General features: G+C 47.8%; 1 protein-coding gene across 5 annotated transcripts in view; it reads left to right on the forward strand.

The window, feature by feature from the left end:
- SLC22A15 (solute carrier family 22 member 15) overlaps window positions 1-17,625 on the forward strand; it is a 52,599-nt gene that overhangs the window by 24,213 nt on the left and 10,761 nt on the right. For 4 of the 5 annotated variants that reach the window (XM_064143355.1, XM_064143357.1, XM_064143356.1 and 1 more), the window contains exons 6-10: window positions 3,091-3,306; window positions 8,556-8,696; window positions 9,964-10,049; window positions 12,365-12,485; window positions 13,472-13,544. In XM_064143355.1, the coding sequence (XP_063999425.1) occupies window positions 3,091-3,306; window positions 8,556-8,696; window positions 9,964-10,049; window positions 12,365-12,485; window positions 13,472-13,544 (637 nt within the window). The remainder of the gene's footprint in view (window positions 1-3,090; window positions 3,307-8,555; window positions 8,697-9,963; window positions 10,050-12,364; window positions 12,486-13,471; window positions 13,545-17,625) is intronic. The other variant, XM_064143359.1, reaches the window with a different exon arrangement.

Consider the following 17,625-nt stretch of genomic DNA (forward strand, 5'->3'; position numbering starts at 1 on the left):
CAAAAAAATCCCCCAAACAATCAAAGCTCCAACAAAAAAGAAACAAAGCAACACAAACTCAAAGAACAAATTGAACAGCTATGTCAAGGTACCTTTCTAGGATAGCATGAAATACTGTAACTAAGCTATTTCTCTCAAGTTTTACCACACCACATTCTGTGCTTTCTTCAAATACCACAGCTCAGATGTTTAGAGATGAAGATACGTTATCACTGTAGATAGAAACAATCTCAAGAGTGGTGTAGAAGCACATCTCATCCAGTTCTGTAGCTGGTGTGTGTCTGTTTGGAATTCTGTAGCTGATGTGCATGTGTTTGGAATCAGACTGGATGGATGGGCAGTGGCCAATGGAATGAGATTTAACAAGGCCAAGTGCAGGGTTCTGCACTTTGGCCACAGCAACCCCAAGCAGCACTACAGGCTGGCGACAGAGTGGCTGGAGAGCAGCCAGGCAGAGAGGGACCTGGGGGTGCTGTAAATAGTAGCTGAAGATGAGGCAGCAGTGTGCCCAGGTGGTGAAGAGAGCCAATGGCATCCTGGGCTGGCTCAGGAAGCGTGTGGCCAGTAGAACAAGTGAGGTTCTTCTTGCCCTGTACTCAGCACTGGTCAGGCCACACCTTGAGTGCTGTGTCCAGTTCTGGGCTCCTCAATTCAAGAGAGATGTTGAGATACTGGAACATGTCTAGAGAGGGGTGACAAAGCTGGTGAGGGGCCTGGAACACAGCCCTGTGAGGAGAGGCTGAGGGAGCTGGGGGTGTTTAGGCTGGAGAAGAGGAGGCTCAGGGGTGAGCTCATTGCTGTCTACAACTACCTGAAGGGAGGCTGTAGCCAGGTGGGGGTTGGTCTCTTCTGTCAGGCAAGCAGCAAGAGAACCAGGGGACACAGTCTCAAGTTGTGTTGGGGGAGATTTAGGCTGGATGTTAGGAGGAAGTTGTTGTCAGAGAGAGTGATTGGCCTTGGAATGGGCTGCCCAGGAAGGCGGTGGAGTCATCATCCCTGGATATGTTCAAGTTGGTGGTCTAATTGTTTGGATAAGGCTGGGTGCTAGGTTAGCCTGGATGATGTTGGAGGTCTTTTCCAACCTGGTTGATTCTATGATTCTATGTTTCTGTGGCTGTGTGATAACATGATGTTTATCTTCTTAGATTTGCTTGGGAATGACAATCAAAATTGCTTGCACATGCAGTCTTAATGACATGCAAAAGTGAAAATGGGCATCTTCCTTTTTATTAAAGGGGCTTAGGAAAAAATGATAAGGTGGTTTTATTAAGATAGTAGGGGTTTCATGTTTGTGCTGAACATTTGACAATTGTGTTCAGTTTTGGGCACCTCAGAGCAAGATATTGAGGTACTGGAGCGAGTGCAGAGGAGAGCAACAAAGCTGGTGAAGGGCCTGGAGAATGGTTCTTATGAAGAGTGACTGGGGCTGTTTAGTTTGAGGAAGAGGAAGCTGAAGGGAGACCTTAAAGGACATTGTGGAGAGGTTGGTGCTGGTCTCTTCTCACAGATAATTAGTGATAGAACAAGAGGGAATGGCCTCAAGCTGCAACTGGATAGCTTTAGACTGGATTTTAGGAAATTTTTTTTTTCACAGGGGGAGTGGTTAGGCATTGAAACTGGAGGTGGTTAAGTCACCAACCCTTGATGTGTGTAGAAGTCATTTGATGTGGTGCTTGAGGATATGGTTTATGGTGAACCTTGTAAAGTAGGATTATCAGTGGGACTTTGTGATCCTGAAGGTCTTTTCCAGCCTGAATGTTTCTGTGATTCTGTGTCATGCAGTGTGCTTTTCTTAGATGTACTTTCTGACAGCAGAATCTCTGTAACTGAAAGAAGAAAATAACTTCAGCTGCTCTTTAAACTGAATTTTTTTTTTCTTCCTATCATCAGTTTAACTGAAGGATGGCTAGTTTTGACACAAACACCCTGTCTAGTAGTGTGATACCTCCTTAATTTGATAGGATTCTAATGATACTGTAACTTCACAGGATCACAAGATGTTAGGGGTGAGAAGGGACCCAAGGAGACCATCAAGTCCAACCCCCCTGCCAGAGCAGGACCACACAATCTAACACAGATCACAAAGGAACACACCAGACAGGCCTTGAAAGTCCCCAGAGAAGGAGACTCCACTTCCTCTCTGGGGAACCTGTTCCAGTACTCTGGAACTCTTACAAGTTCCCCCTTGTGTTGAGGCAGAACCTCTTTTGCTGCAGCTTATACCCATTGCTCCTTGTCCTGTCCCAGGCAGCAAGTGGGCTGAGCCTGTCCCCCAGCTACTGGCCAGCCTTCAGATACTTAGACATTTATCAAATCCCCTCTCAGTCTTCTTTTCTTCAGACTAAAATGTCCCAAGTCTCTCAGCCTCTCCTCATCAGCCATGCCCTCCAGTCCCCTCATCATCCTCGTAGCCCTCTGCTGGACCCTCTCCAGCAAATCTCTTTCCTTCTTAAACTGGGGAGCCCAAAACTGAACATAATATTCAAGATGAGGTCTCACCAGGGCAGAGTAGAGCAGGGAGAGAACCTCCCTTGATCTGCTGGACACACTCCTCCTAATACACCCCAGGATGCCATTGGCCTTCTTGGCCACAAGGGCACATTGCTGTGCCATGGTTAACTTGTTCTCCACCAGCACTCCCACGTCCCTCTCCACAGGGCTGCTCTCCAGCAGATCACCTCCCAGCCTGTACTGGTGCAGTTTATTATCCCTCCTCAGGTGCAGGACTCTGCACTTTTCCTTGTGGACCTTCATCTGGTTCCTCTGTGCCCAGGTCTCTCTGGATGGCTGCACAGCCTTCAGCTGTATCAGCCAAGCCTCCCAGCTGGTGGCATTGTGCACATGTGTATGTGTGAGTGTGTATACATATCCAATGAAAGTTCTTGGTGTCTAAATCACATATGACTTACCTTCTCTTCTTTTTCAGTGTGTTCTGTCTGTTTCAAAAAGTGGGTTTTGCACTTTCAGGGTTGTTAGGAAAACTCTTTGCTATACTGAAATATGTTTCAGCCTTATTTCCATAGCCAAGTCCAGCCTTGTAGAAAAGCAAAGCCCTGAAGCTCTCTCTCTGTGTGTGTGTGTGTATTTCAGATTCATTCCCGAGTCTCCCCGCTGGCTGTACTCACAAGGCCGGCTGAACGAAGCAGAAGATGCCCTCTACCTCATTGCCAGGAGGAACCGCAAGCAGAAGTGCACTTTTTCACTGAAGCTGCCAGCAGAGAGGAGCTCCAGAGAGGCTGGCAGCTTCTTGGATCTGTTTCGATATAAGATCCTCTTGGGACGCACCTTGATCATGATGTTTACCTGGTACTTCAAATACTTTGTACCCCTGCATGGGCTCCTGTTCTCTCTTTAAGTCTTTGGGAGAGTGCACTGCTGAGAATTAGCTCATCCTGCAGCCTGTACTTAGCTCAGCCTGGGTCACTAAGGACACTGTATCTAAGAAGGATCCCTGTATTAGAGTATTTCATGCAATCATTTCAGTTAGAAAAGACCTTTAAGATTGAGTCCAAACATTATCTCTGCCTCTTCTAAACAGTTCTAGGGATGGGGTCTCAAGTGCCTCCTTGTGGAGCCTGTTCCAGTCTTTGATAACCTTTTCAGTCAAACAGTTTCTTCTAACACCAAACCTTAACTTCCCCTGGTGCAACTTGAAGCCACTTCTTATCTTGTTACTTGTTACTGGGGAGATGAGACTAATACCCACCTCACCACAACCTCCTTTCAGGTAGTTGTAGAGAGCAAGAAGGTCTCTCCTCATCTTCCATTCCTCCAGATTAAACAGCCCAAGAACCTTCAGCTGCTTCTCAAAAGACCTCTTCTTCAGACCCTTCACCAGATTCATTGACCTTCTCTAGACGAACTCCAGCACCTCAGTGTCTTCCTTGAGGTGAAGGCCTCAAAAATGAACCCAGTACTCCCAGGTGTGGCCTCATCAGTGATGAGCAAGTTTCCTTAGTGTAGTTTGAACATTAAGCCATTTTTGCAGTCTAATGTTGAGGTGTCTGTGACATTTGTTGTGCATTTTGAGCCTCTAAATAGTGGAGAGCTATCTATTCCTGTCTGCCACTATCTGCCACGACAAGCTCCTGGCACAGCTGGCAGCTCATGGCTTGGACAGATTCACTCTGATATGGGTCAAAAACTGGCTGGAGGACCAGGCTCAGAGAGTGGTACTGAATGGTGCCACATCCAGTTGGCAGCTGGCACTAGTGGTGTTCCCCAAGGATCAGTGCTGGGCACAGTCCTCTTCAGTATCTTTATTGATGATCTGGAGGAGGGCATTGAGTCCAGCAACAGTAAGCTTGCAGATGACACCAAGCTAGGAGCAGCTGTGGGTCTGTTGGAGGGTAGGAGAGCCCTGCAGAAGGACTTTGCCAGGCTGGATGGGTGGGCAGAGGCCAGTGGGATGGGATTTAACAAGGCCAAGTGCAGGGTTCTGCACTTTGGCCACAACAACCCCAAAACATCACTACAGGCTGGGGACAGAGTGGCTGGAGAGCAGCCAGGCAGAAAGGGACCTGGGAGTACTCATAGACAGTAGCTGAAGATGAGGCATCAGTGTGCCCAGGTGGGCAGGAGAGCCAATGGCATCCTGGCCTGGATCAGGAAGAGTGTGGCCAGTAGGACAGGCGAGGTTATTCTGCCCCTGTACTCAGCAGTGGTCAGGCCACACCTTGAGTGCTGTGTCCAGTTCTGGCTACTCAATTCAAGAGAGATGTTGAGGTACTGGAATGTGTCCAGAGAAAAGTGATAAAGCTGGTGAGGGGCCTGGAACACAGCCCTGTGAGGAGAGGCTGAGGGTGTTTAGCCTGGAGAAGAGGAGGCTCAGGGCTGACCTCATTGCTGTCCACAACTACCTGAAGGGAGGCTGTAGCCAGGTGGGGGTTGGTCTCTTCTGCCAGGCAACCAGCAACAGAACAAGGGGATACAGTCTCAAGTTGTGCTGGGGAAGGTCTAGGCTGGATGTTAGGAGGAAGTTGTTGTCAAAGAGAGTGATTGGCATTGGAATGGGCTGCCCAGGGAGGTGGTGGAGTCACCATCCCTGGAAGTGTTGAAGCAAAGCCTGGCTGAGGCACTTAGTGCCTTGGTCTAGTTGATTGGACAGGTTTGGGTGCTAGGTTGGCCTGGATGATCTTTGAGGTCTCTTCCAACCTGGTTGTTTCTATAATTCTGTGACTGCTGATCTTAGCTTTATTCCTCTTTGTCTCAGAGTTCTATCAATACTTTCAGTCAGATGGATTTTTCTTTGGTTTTTGTGTGAGTAGCCCATTAGCAGGTGAGTGGTCTGCCTTGTCTTCAAAGTAAACCTTATTTCTGACATGGTATGTGAGTCTTCTGGTGTTAGTCTTCATAGAGCTGCTTTTATAATGCATATATTTGTTGAATTATTGATTAAGAAGAAACTTAAATGGCATTATCTTGTCAGTAGACAGCACAGAACTGTTTTCCTGTTGCTTTTTCAAATGCTTACTCCAGAGTAATTGGTTTTTCTGTTCCTTTAGTGAAAATTACTGATTTCTTGCATAACAAATTAGTGGCCTGTTCCTTTCTTCTATGTAAGGATGATAGCTAGTCAGAGTTACAAAAAAAAAAGTGAATAAACAGAATTGGAGAATGAAAAATACTGATCCAGGGTGGGAAAAAAAAGAGGTGATGGAAGTGCTGTATTGTGTCCACTTCTGGACTCCCCCAGTTCAAGAGAGACAGGCAGCTACTGGAGAGGGTCCAATGAAGGGCTAGGAGCACAGAATCATAGAATCAGTCAGGGTTGGAGGGGACCACAAGGAGCATCTAGTTCCAAATCCTTTGCAATGCCCAGGGACACCCTACCCTAGAGCAGGCTGCCCACAGCCTCAGCCAGCCTGGCCTTAAACACCTCCAGGCATGGGGCCTCAAACACCTCCCTGAGCAACCCATTCCAGACTCTCACCACTCCCACATTGAACAACTTCCTCCTCACAGCCACTCTGAATCTCCCCACCTCCAGCTTTGCTCCATTCCCCCTAGTCCTGTCACTCCCTGATAGCCTCAAAAGTCCCTCCCCAGCTTTTTTTGAGGCCCTTTTCAGATACTGGAAGGCCACAAGAAGGTCACCTGAGAGCCTCCTTGTCTCCAGACTCAACAGCCCCAACTCTTTCAGTCTGTCCTCGTAGCAGAGCTGCTCCAGCCCTCTCATCATCCTCGTGGCCCTTCTCTGGACACTCTCCAGCATCTCCACGTCCCTCTTGTCATAGGGGCTCCAGAACTGGATGCAGTACTCCAGGTGGGGTCTCACCAGAGCGCAGTAGAGGTGGAGAATCACCTCCCTCGCCCTGCTGGCCACACTTCTCCTGATGCAGCCCAGGCTCTGGTTGGCCTGTGGGCTGCAAGTACACATTGCTGGCTCATGTGGAGCTTCTTATCCAGCAGCAGCATGCCCAAGTCCCTCTCCTCAGGGCTGCTTTCCAGCCAGTCACCATCCAGCCTGGATTTGTGCTTGGCATTGCACATTTAAGGGAATAGAACATCTCTCTTATGAGGGAAAGACTGTGACACCTGGGGCAGATTAGCCTATGGGAGAGAAGCCTGAGAGGGGATTTTATCAATACTTACCAATATTTAAAAGGTGAAGGTTATGAGTATGGGGCTGGGATCTTTTCAGTGGTGCCCAGTGATAGGACAGGAGACATTAGGCACAAACTGGAACACAGGTAGTTTCACTTAAAATTTAGGACAAACTTCTTTGAGTGTGCTGGAGCACTGGAGCAGGCTACCCAGGGGGATTGCAGAGTCTTTGGAGACTTTCAAAACTGGATGCATTCCTATGTGATCTGCTTTAGGTGAACCTTCCTTTGGCAGGGTGCTGGACTCCAGAGATCCTGTCCATTCTCCTTTGGTAGGTGATTCTGTGATCTGAACTGTTTGGGAAATGGTTTACAAACCATTGTAAAATGGGACAGAAGTAAAATCTGATCAAAAAGTAAAAGGACATTTCTGAAGTCAAGTAATATGATCATATCTATAGTTTGGTTTATGCACCTTTTTCTGTCAGTGGAGCTTAAAGTTTAAGACTTACAAGTTAAGAATTGCATTTGCAGAGACAAAACATTTTCTTTACCTAAAAAGCGTCACACATCTATAGAGAAACATTCTGCCCCTACCTTCTGAAACACAAAATCGAGAATCATAGAATCAACCAGGTTGGAAGAGACCTTTAACATCATCCATGCCAACCTAGCACCCAGCCCTGGCCAATCAACTAGACCGTGGCACTAAGTGCCTCAGACAGTCCCTTCAACACTTCCAGGGCCTTATCCAATCAATTAGACCACCAACTTGAACATATCCAGGGATGGTGACTCCACCACTTCCTGGGCAGCCCATTCCAATGCCAGTCACTCTCTCTGCCAACAGCTTCCTCCTAACATCCAGCCTAGACCTCCCCTGGTGGCACAACTTGAGACTGTGTCCCCTTGTTCTGTTGCTGGTTGCCTGGCAGAAGAGACCAACCCCACCTGGCTACCGCCTCCCTTCAGGTAGTTGCAGACAGCAATGAGGTCACCCCTGAGCCTCTTCTCCAGGCTGCACACCCCCAGCTCCCTCAGCCTCTCCTCACAGGGCTGTGCTGCAGGCCTCTCACCAGCTTTGTTGCCCTTCTCTGGACATGTTCCAGTATCTCAACATCTCTCTTGAATTTGAGGAGCCCAGAACTGGACACAGCACTCAAGATGTGGCCTGACCAGTGCTGAGTACAGGGGAAGAATGACCTCCCTTGTCTTATTGGCTGCGCTGTTCCTGATCCGGACCAGGATGCCATTGGCTCTCTTGGCCACCTGGGCACACTGATGCCTCCTCTTCAGCTACTATCTACCAGCACCCCCAGGTCCCTCTCTGCCTGGCTGCTCTTCAGCCACTCTGTCCCCAGCCTGTAGCACTGCTTGGGGTTGTTGTGGCCAAAGTGCAGAACCCTTCACTTGACCTTGTTAAATCCCATCCCACTGGCCTCTGCCCACCCATCCAGCCTGGCAAGGTCCTTCTGCAGGGCTCTCCTACCCTCCAACAGATCCACAGCTGCTCCTAGCTTGGTGTCATCTGCAAACTTACTGTTGCTGGACTCAATGCCTTCCTCTAGATCATCAATAAAGATACTGAAGAGGACTGTGCCCAGCACTGATCCTTGGGGAACACCACTAGTGCCAGCTGCCAACTGGATGTGACACCATTCACCACTACACTTTGAGCCTGGTCCTCCAGCCAGTTTTTGACCCATATCAGAGTGAATCTGTTCAAGCCACGAGCTGCCAGCTGTGCCAGGAGCTTGTCGTGGCAGATGGTGTCAAAGGCTTTGCTGCAGTCCAGGTAGACTGCATCCACAACCTTCCCCACATTCAACAGGCAGGGAACCTGATCATAAAAGGAGCTCAGTTTGGTCAGGCAGGACCTGCCCTTCCTAAACCCATGCTGGCTGGGCCTGATCCCTTGGCCATCCAGTTTATAATGTGTTGTGCTAGACCTGCTTTGAATTGGCAGGGAAATGTACAGTTCTGATTTTACTCTTATTCTGTTCTCTGCAGGTTTGTGTGCAGCTTGGTTTACTATGGTCTTACCCTTAACGTGGGTGACTTAGGTGGAAGTATTTATGCCAATTTAGCCCTTTCAGGGTTGGTAGAAATCCCAGCATACCCAATCTGCATTTACTTGATCAATCAAAAATGGTAAGTATGACATTAACGCACTCCAGAGGTTTTTGATTACAGTTGTGCCCAAAGCTGGGTTGCTTGTGCATTGCATCTCCTCGCTTATGTCTGCAGCGTGGGGATTCTGGCGCTGTTAAGCTTCCTTTCTAGCACGTTTGACCAGTCCTCCGTAGCTCGCTCGGTCTGGCTTGGAGATGAGGCCGATGCCACCCTAGGTGTGCTGACTGTGTGCTAGCAGGAGATGGCGATCGTCCCACCCCTGCCTTCCTTTCACTCTTGGGGGAAAGCCATTGCAGCTAAACTCAGCTGAGGCTGACGTGTGGGTTTGTCAGAGTTGCTCTGTGCACTAGTGTGTCGGCAGAGCTACTTATTCAGGTGTTTAGCCTTTTCCTAGCCGAAATTCTTTGTACGATATCTCTTTTGGTAGAATTCATCTCCCTCTCCCTTACCCTCCCCTAGGGGAGAATTCTTCCCTCCTCCCTCTCCCTCCCTTCCTCGGGGAGAATTCTTCTCCCCTCCCTCTCCCTCCCTTCCTCGGGGAGAATTCTTCCCCCCTCCCTCTCCCTCCCTTCCTCGGGGAGAATTCTTCTCCCCTCCCTCTCCCTCCCTTCCTCGGGGAGAATTCTTCTCCCCTCCCTCTCCCTCCCTTCCTCGGGGAGAATTCTTCTCCCCTCCCTCTCCCTCCCTTCCTCGGGGAGAATTCTTCTCCCCTCCCTCTCCCTCCCTTCCTCGGGGAGAATTCTTCTCCCCTCCCTCTCCCTCCCTTCCTCGGGGAGAATTCTTCTCCCCTCCCTCTCCCTCCCTTCCTCCCTCCCTTCCCCCCTTCCCTCTCCCTCCCTTCCTCCCTCCCTTCCCCCCTTCCCTCTCCCTCCCCTTCTAGGGGAGAATGCTCCCCCTCCCCTCTCACTCCCCTCCTAGGGCAGAACTCTCTCTATCACACCCCTCCTAGGGGAGAATTCTCTCCCTCTCTTCCCTTCTCTCCTGGGGAGAAGGCAATGCTCCCCTCCCCATCTCCTCACATCACCTGAGGAGCTTCACAGATACGCAGTGGGAAGTGATAAGAATCCTAGAAAAATTGTCCATCCCTGCACAGAATCCTCTTGGTTCTCGTTTTAAGAGCACTGCAGAAGCTTGTTTGAAAACACTGTGGGAGGAAGTGTTTGTGGGAGATGGCATTCGGAATTTCCAGCTGGAAAAATAGAGAAAACATAAATGCAGAGGGCTCATTGATCTGTGAGCTGCAGGTCTAATGCAGAATAAAGCCTTTGTTGTCCTCGTGCATCAGGTTTGGCCGGAAGCGAACGCTGAGCGCGTTTCTGTTCCTGGGAGGACTGGCTTCTCTTATCGTCATGTTTCTTCCTAAAAAGAAAGGTAAGTACTTCATTTTCTTTCTGGAGTAGATGGTAAGAACTGGTAATCACAGCATCCTGCAGCCTAAGCACTTTTTGCCAGTATGTTAGCCTCATACCATGTGTGAGTCTCAGTTTTGAAGTTGGAGAATCACAGAATCAGTCAGGGTTGGAAGGGACCACAAGGATCATCTAGTTCCAAACCCTCCTGCCATGCCCAGGGACACCCTACCCTACAGCAGGCTGCCCACAGCCTCGTCCAGTCTGGCCTTAAACACCTCCAGCCATGGGGCCTCAAACCTCCCTGGGCAACCCATTCCAAGCTCTCACCGCTCTCATGCTCAACAACTTCCTCCTCATGTCCACTCTGAATCTCCCCACCTCCAGCTTTGCTCCATTTCCCCCTAGTCCTGTCACTCCCTGAGAGCCTCAGAAGTCCCTCCCCATCTTTTTTGTAGACTCCTTTCAGATCCTGGAAGGCCACAATAAGGTCATCTCAGAGCCTTCTCTTCTCCAGACTGAACAGCTCCAACTCTTTTAGTCAGTCCTCATAGCGGAGCTGCTCGAGCCCTCTGAGCATCCTTGTGGCCCTTCTCTGGACACACTCCAGCATCTCCGCATCCCTCTTGGAATAGAGCTTCAGAACTGGTTGCAGTACTCCAGGTGGAGTCTCAGCAGAGTGAAGTAGAGAAGGAGAATCACCTCTCTCATCCTGCTGGCCATACTTCTGATGCAGTCCAGGATCTGGTTGGCTTTCTGGGCTGGCTCATGTTGAGCTTCTTGTCCACCCACAGCACCTCCAAGTCCCTCTCCTCAGGGCTGCTCACTGCTCATTCACTGCCCAGCCTTGATTTGTGCTTGGCATTGCCTCGACCCAGATGCAGGACCTTACCCTTGGCCTTGTTGATCCTCATGAGGTTGCCTTGTGCCCACCTCTCCAGCCTGCCCAGGTCCCTCTGGATGGATCCCTTCCTTCCAGCCTGACTACCGCACCACACAGCTTGGTGTTGTCAGCAGACTTGCTGAGGCTGCACTCAGTGCCTCTGTCCATGGCTCCCACAAACATGTTGAACAAGACTGGTCCCAGGACTGATCCCTGAGGGACTGCACTTGTCACTGGCCTCCACTTGGACAGCCACTCTTTGGATGCAGCCACCAAGCCAGTTCTTTAATTTGTCGTAAAGTTTTGTGTTCTGAGCAGAACCTTGATTCAGGATTAAATATGTCACCTATTGTAACCATGAGGACTTGGAAAGGAAAGCTCAGATTGCCTTTCTATTGAGCAGTAGTGTCATTTTGTACTCTTTGAGTCTGTTCAGTCACGTAATCCAGTCTTCTAATGTTGGGTTTTATTTAACAGAGATGATTTTGGGGCTGGTAGCAAGTCTGCCCTGAATTTAATTTTTTCAATGGTTATATTTTTTTTGGGTATTTATAGGTTGTCCTCCCCCTGTACTCTGCCCTGGTGAGACCTCATCTTGAATCCTGTGTTCAGTTCTGGGCTCCCCAGTTGAATAGGGACAGGGATCTGCTGGAGAGGGTCCAGCGGAGAGCTACGAGGATGACTGGGGGACTGGAGGGCATGGCTTATGAGGAGAGGCTGAGGGATCTGGGGCTGTTTAGACTGGAGAAGAGAAGACTGAGAGGGGATTTGATAGATGTTTATAAATATCTGAGGGCTGGCCAGGAGTGGGGGGACAGGCTCTGCTCACTTGCTGCCTGGGATAGGACAAGGAGCAGTGGGTGTAAGTTGCAGCACAGGAGGTTCTGCCTCAACACAAGGGGGAACTTCTTTACTGTAAGGGTTCCAGAGCACTGGAACAGGCTCCTCAGAGAGGTTGTGGAGTCTCCTTCTCTGGAGCCTTTCAAGGCCTGTCTGGATGTGTTCCTCTGTGATCTGTGCTAGGTTGTGTGGTCCTCCTCTGGCGGGGAGGTTGGACTCGATGCTCTCCTTGTGTCCCTTCCATCCCGTAATATACTGTGTTTCTCTGCTAATTCATGTGACTTTTGGAGTATTTATAGAGTTTTTCTCCATGTACAAATTTCATTGCACAGGTGATGGTAATAAATATGTATGCAAAAAAAAACCCCTAAGTTAAGTTGGATGTTTTCTGACATTGCTGCCTAAAGGAAAGCTCCTTAAATTCTCTTGAGCTTCGAGATCTCTCCTGAAGGTACACATTGTTTCCTTGGACAATAAAACACTTGGCTGTCATAGCAAATTCTTCAGTAGATGGTTTATTTTTTTTCACTCCATACTGGTTTGTGATTGGAATGATTTCCAGAGATGTATTTGAGTGTTCAAAAGCCTTACAAGGGTCATGTTTTCTCTGTCAGATACCGGAGTGTTCGCAGTGGTGAATAGCCGCTCCTTGTCTTTGCTGGGGAAGCTGACAATCAGTGCTGCTTTTAACATTGTCTACATCTACACATCAGAACTTTACCCCACAGTGATCAGGTAACACAAGTAAATTTTAAGGTCTTCATTTTCCTGGTTCTCTTACCTGATCACTTCTTAATTCTGTTACTTTATGTTAACTGTACCTTTTTGTTTGAGAATTTCAGTTACATATAGTTGTCACCTACAGCTTTATATGCTAAGTTTCTTCTCTTGTCTCCTTGTCACTCCTTCCCTTGCAGTGTTCTCTTTGGACTAACCATATTGTTTATGCACCAGTATAATAGTTTTTTGGGTGCTTGGCCCTCTCTCCACTAATGAGGATAACAGTAGTACTGCTGATATAGAATCAATCAGATTGGAAGAGACCTCCAAGATCATCCAGTCCAACCTATTATAGATATATAGATATAACCATATATAGATATGACTCACTAAAGAAGTAACTTTTTCAGTGCTTTATGGACCAGACTGCTCTCTTAAACATTCATACTTGCTTAACCAGCAACACTGAAGTTGACTACTCAATAAACTTTGTAAATGTAATTTGATGCTCTGTGGGCCATCTGTAAGCAGCAGTACAGTTTCACTCACTGGAGGCAGAAGTATCCTGTGTTTGTGCTGGCAGAGCAGACAAAAGCATCTCTCATACAGGTCCAATTATTCATAGCTATTTTAACCAGGTATCGTTGTCAGTTGTCAGCCAACAAAACTGTACTGTGGTGTTCTTCATAGATGAGCAATGTCTGCTGGCAAAATAGCATTTGGATAAAGGAATTCAGCTGGAGTTTAAGGCAGGTATTAGATGTATTATGTGAAGTCACTTATTTTTTTCACCTCTCTGTGTGTGCTGAGCGCGCAGGAGATTTTTGCTTCTCTTAAGCACAAAGCATGTTCTAATCCCTATCTCAAGATGCATTCAGTTAGCATCTTCCCTATGTCAGAGTCATGGCTGAGGTTGTTTTTCTCCTTCTATGGCTCTTTTCAAAAGTCACAGTTTCTGCTCTGCAAATGTCACTGATGAATGACTTTTGTTTTCTTTGTAGAAATGTTGGAATGGGTGCCTGCTCCATGTTTTCCCGTGTTGGTGGAATCATTGCTCCTTTCGTCCCTTCGTTGGTTTGTCTGAACTTCTTGCTGTTATGTATATTTTCGTTTGTGTGGCTCTGATGTATCAGAGGCTTAGAGAGGTGGGAATATTTTAGATAAATATTGTGTTATAAATTCATAAAGTCATAGAATCAACCAGGTTGGAAGAGACCTCCAAGATCATCCAGTCCAACTGTCACTCGGCTCTATCCAGTCAACTAAACCATGGCATTAAGTGCCTCAGCCAGGCTTTGCTTCAACACCTCCAGGGACGGCAACTCCACCACCTCCCTGGGCAGCCCATTCCAATGCCAATCACTCTCTCTGACAACATCTTCCTCCTAACATCCAGCCTAGACCTCCCCTGGCACAACTTGAGGCCGTGTTCTCTTGTTCTATCGCTGATTGCCTGGGAGGATACATAAATCATGTGTCTATAGCAGGATCAGGGTAGGCCAAAGGCATTGCCATAAAATCTGTGTCATGAGACAAACCCTCAACATCATTTAGGTCAGAAAACGTTTTAGCCCTGTAAGAACTTTAAGGCTTAGCTAGGAGACTTCAGCAATATACAGATTTCAAAGTACCAAGATGATAAATGCTCCCATTTCAAATCCTAAGCAAACGAGTGACCTGTTCTAGTGGGAGGTGTCCCTGCCTATGATAGGGGGTTGCAACTGGATGAGCTTTAAGGTCCCTTCCAATCTAAACCATTCTGTGATTCTATGTGATTCTCACATAGTTAAAAATCAAGTTAAAACATATGAGCTCAGTAAGTCATCATTCTGAGAATAAATTCAATGCATTTACTAATCCGTGCACAGAATATCCATGGATTGTCATTATCAGGAAAATAACTTCTTTTGGTGCATGAAGGTGATGATGATGAGGGCTGATACACTGGCAAGGCTTTTAAACACACACCTCACAGCAGTATGCCACAGCAAGGAAAAATTCTGGAGAACAAAGTGTGAGGGTGATACTGGTACTTTTCTTCTGTGTGTGCAGGTAAAGGAGTGTTCCAGTCCACGCAAACTGCTTGCTCATGTCAGCTGATAACGTCTTTAGTATGACAGATTTCATCTGGAATAACTTCCCCTCTCTGCCATTTGCTGTCTTGTTATGTCAGGCAGAGGGCTAGCAAAAGAGCAGATAAGTACAGTGAGCCTTTTAGTCTGCAGAGTGAAACACTGGCTAGGTGAGAGCTTGAGCACCTCTAGGATACAACAGGCAAAACCAAGACTGGTGCAGGTCTTCCAGGCAAATTCAGTAGGCAGCTTTTAGGCAACAGCTGGGACATCTCTGCTAAACAGACTATAATGGATTTGGCACTGCAGGAGACAAATCTTGGATAATCAAGTTTAAAGGGGTCCCATGAAAGTGACAATAGCTCTCTTTAAATGAAAATTGATACTAGGTTGAGGAATAAATGAAGGATTTCCTTAACATAAGGCTCCCCAGAGAGGTTATGGAGTCTCCTTCTCTGGAGCCTTTCAAGGCCTGTCTGGATATGTTCCTCTGTGATCTGTGCTGGATTGTGTGGTCCTACTGTGGCAGGGGTGTTGGACTCTATCTCCTTGCATCCCTTCCAACCCCTAACACCCTGTGAGCCTGTGAACTATTTAAATACATTTTCAGTATTCTTTTTCTCTGGGGATCTTAGGAAAAAAGATGGGAATGGAAAAAGTTAACTGCTGAGATTAGGGATGAAAGGTTGCTCTTGTATTTGGTCACAGCCTTTCATTCTCTCAATTTAGAATTGTTCTTTGCTGTACCGAGTGAGGTTTTGAAACAAACAGCTAAACTCATGCCTTTTGTTAGAATGAGCCCACTTTACTGAGCATCTGAAAGTGAGAGTACGTGCTTTGGAGCTCTGTTTACACTGTGAGAGTACATGCTTTGGAGCTCTGTTGTAAGTTACTGATGCATTTGCACTGTGAGAGTACATGCTTTGGAGCTCTGTTCATAGAATCAACCAGGTTGGAAGAGACCTCCAAGATCATTCAGTCCAACCTATCACCCAGTCCTATCCAATCAACTAGACCATGGCACTAAGTGCCTCAGCCACTCTTTTCTTGAAGACCTCCAGGGACGGTGCCTCCACCACCTCCCTGGGCAGCCCATTCCAATGCCAGTCACTCTCTCTGTGAAGAACTTCCTCCTAACATCCAGCCTATACCTACCCCAGCACAGCTTGAGACTGTGTCCCCTTGTTCTGTTGCTGGTTGCCTGGCAGAAGAGGCCACCCCCCACCTGGCTACAACGTGCCTTCAGGTGGTTGTAGACAGTAATAAGATCACCCCTGAGCCTCCTCTTCTCCAGCCTAAACACCCCCAGCTCCCTCAACCTCTCCTCATAGGGTTTGTGTTCCAGGCCCTTCACTAGCTTTGTTGACCTTCTCTGGACATGCTCCAGCACCTCAACATCTTTCTTGAATTGAGGGGCCCAGAACTGGACACAGTACACAAGGTGTGGCCTGTGTTGTAAGTTACTGGTGCATTTGCACTGTGAGAGTACATGCTTTGGAGCTCTGTTGTAAGTTACTGGTGCATTTACACACAACTTTCCTCAGTGTAGTTTGGCTTGTAACAAGCCATGTGAAAACAGACAGTATCAAAGGAGTACAGATATTGCTTAGGCCGTCAGGGATGATGACAGGAGGGGCAAAGCTTAGTTGAAGCTAAAAGTAGCATAAATAGGAATTCCATCAGGGAAAGAAAGGGAAAATGTTTAGCCTGTTGAATGGAATGGACGTCCTGAGATGGCATAAGCCAAAATTCTTAATACTTTTGCTTTAGTCTTCATAGGCAAAGCCTGACCCCAAGACTGTGCACATCAGCACACTTGAGGAAGCAGAGGGCAAGCAAACAGTGGAGGAACAGTAGGTTCATGTTGAAAGCTTTCCATCCCATGGGATAAGAGTCCCTAAGAGATGGTGAAAGACCTGGCTGTGATAGTGAGGCAAGTGTCCATCATCTGTGGTAAACCATTGCTATAAAGAAAGGTGGCTGATAACAGTGGGGGAACAAAGAGTTAATGCTGTGTGCCTCTTTAAGATCAGAAAGTGGATCTAGGGATCCAGTTACAGGCTGAGTAGCTCAGATTCAGTCTCTGGGAGCATTGTGGGACATTACGTCTTAGAGTCTTTCTGGTCATGTGAAAGGCAAGAAGGTAATCAAGGTTGCTGAACTTGGTTTTACTAAGGACAAATCATTCTCAGCCAGTTTTATTTATCAGAAAGTGAATCCAGGGATCCAGTTACAGGCTGAGTAGCTCAGATTCAGTCTCTGGGAACATCGTGGGGCATTACATCTTAGAGTCCTTCTGATCATGTGAAAGCCAAGAAGGTAATTGAGGTTGCTGAACTTGGTTTTACTAAGGACAAATCATTCTCAGCCAGTTTTTTTATCAATCATTTCATCACAGAAGGCAGCATGGATGAAGAAAGGGAGGAGATCAGGAAAGGCTTTTGTCTGACTTTTGGCGCTGTCCCACAGCATTCTTGTTTGGAAGCTGAGGAAGTTCATTCTGGGTGAAAGGAATATTAGGTTTGAATGCTGCACCAGGCTCAAAGGGATAGTGACAGGCACAGTATTTGGTGGCTGGTGACAAGTGGGAGACAAGACAGAATACATCCTCCTCATATGCTTGAGCGTGTCCAGAGAAGGGCGATGAGGCTGGTGAGAGGCCTTGAGCACAGCCCTATGAGGAGAGGCTGAGGGAGCTGGGATTGTTTAGCCTGGAGAAGAGGAGGCTCAGGGGTGACCTTATTGCTGTCTACAACTACCTGAGGGGTGGTTGTGGCCAGGAGGAGGTTGCTGTCTTCTCTCAGGTGGCCAGCACCAGAATGAGAGGACACAGCCTCAGGCTGCGCCAGGGGAAATTTAGGCTGGAGATGAGGAGAAAGTTCTTCACTGAGAGAGTCATTGGGCACTGGAATGGGCTGCCCGGGGAGGTGGTGGAGTTGCCGTCCCTGGAGCTGTTCAAGGCAAGGTTGGACATGGCACTTGGTGCCATGGTCTAGCCTTGAGCTCTGTGGTAAAGGGTTGGACTTGATGATCTGTGAGGTCTCTTCCAACCCTGATGATACTGTGATATTTTTAGAGGATGC

This window comes from Pogoniulus pusillus, chromosome 5 (assembly GCF_015220805.1).
Source record: "Pogoniulus pusillus isolate bPogPus1 chromosome 5, bPogPus1.pri, whole genome shotgun sequence".
In the NCBI taxonomy this organism is placed as follows: Eukaryota; Metazoa; Chordata; class Aves; order Piciformes; family Lybiidae; genus Pogoniulus; species Pogoniulus pusillus.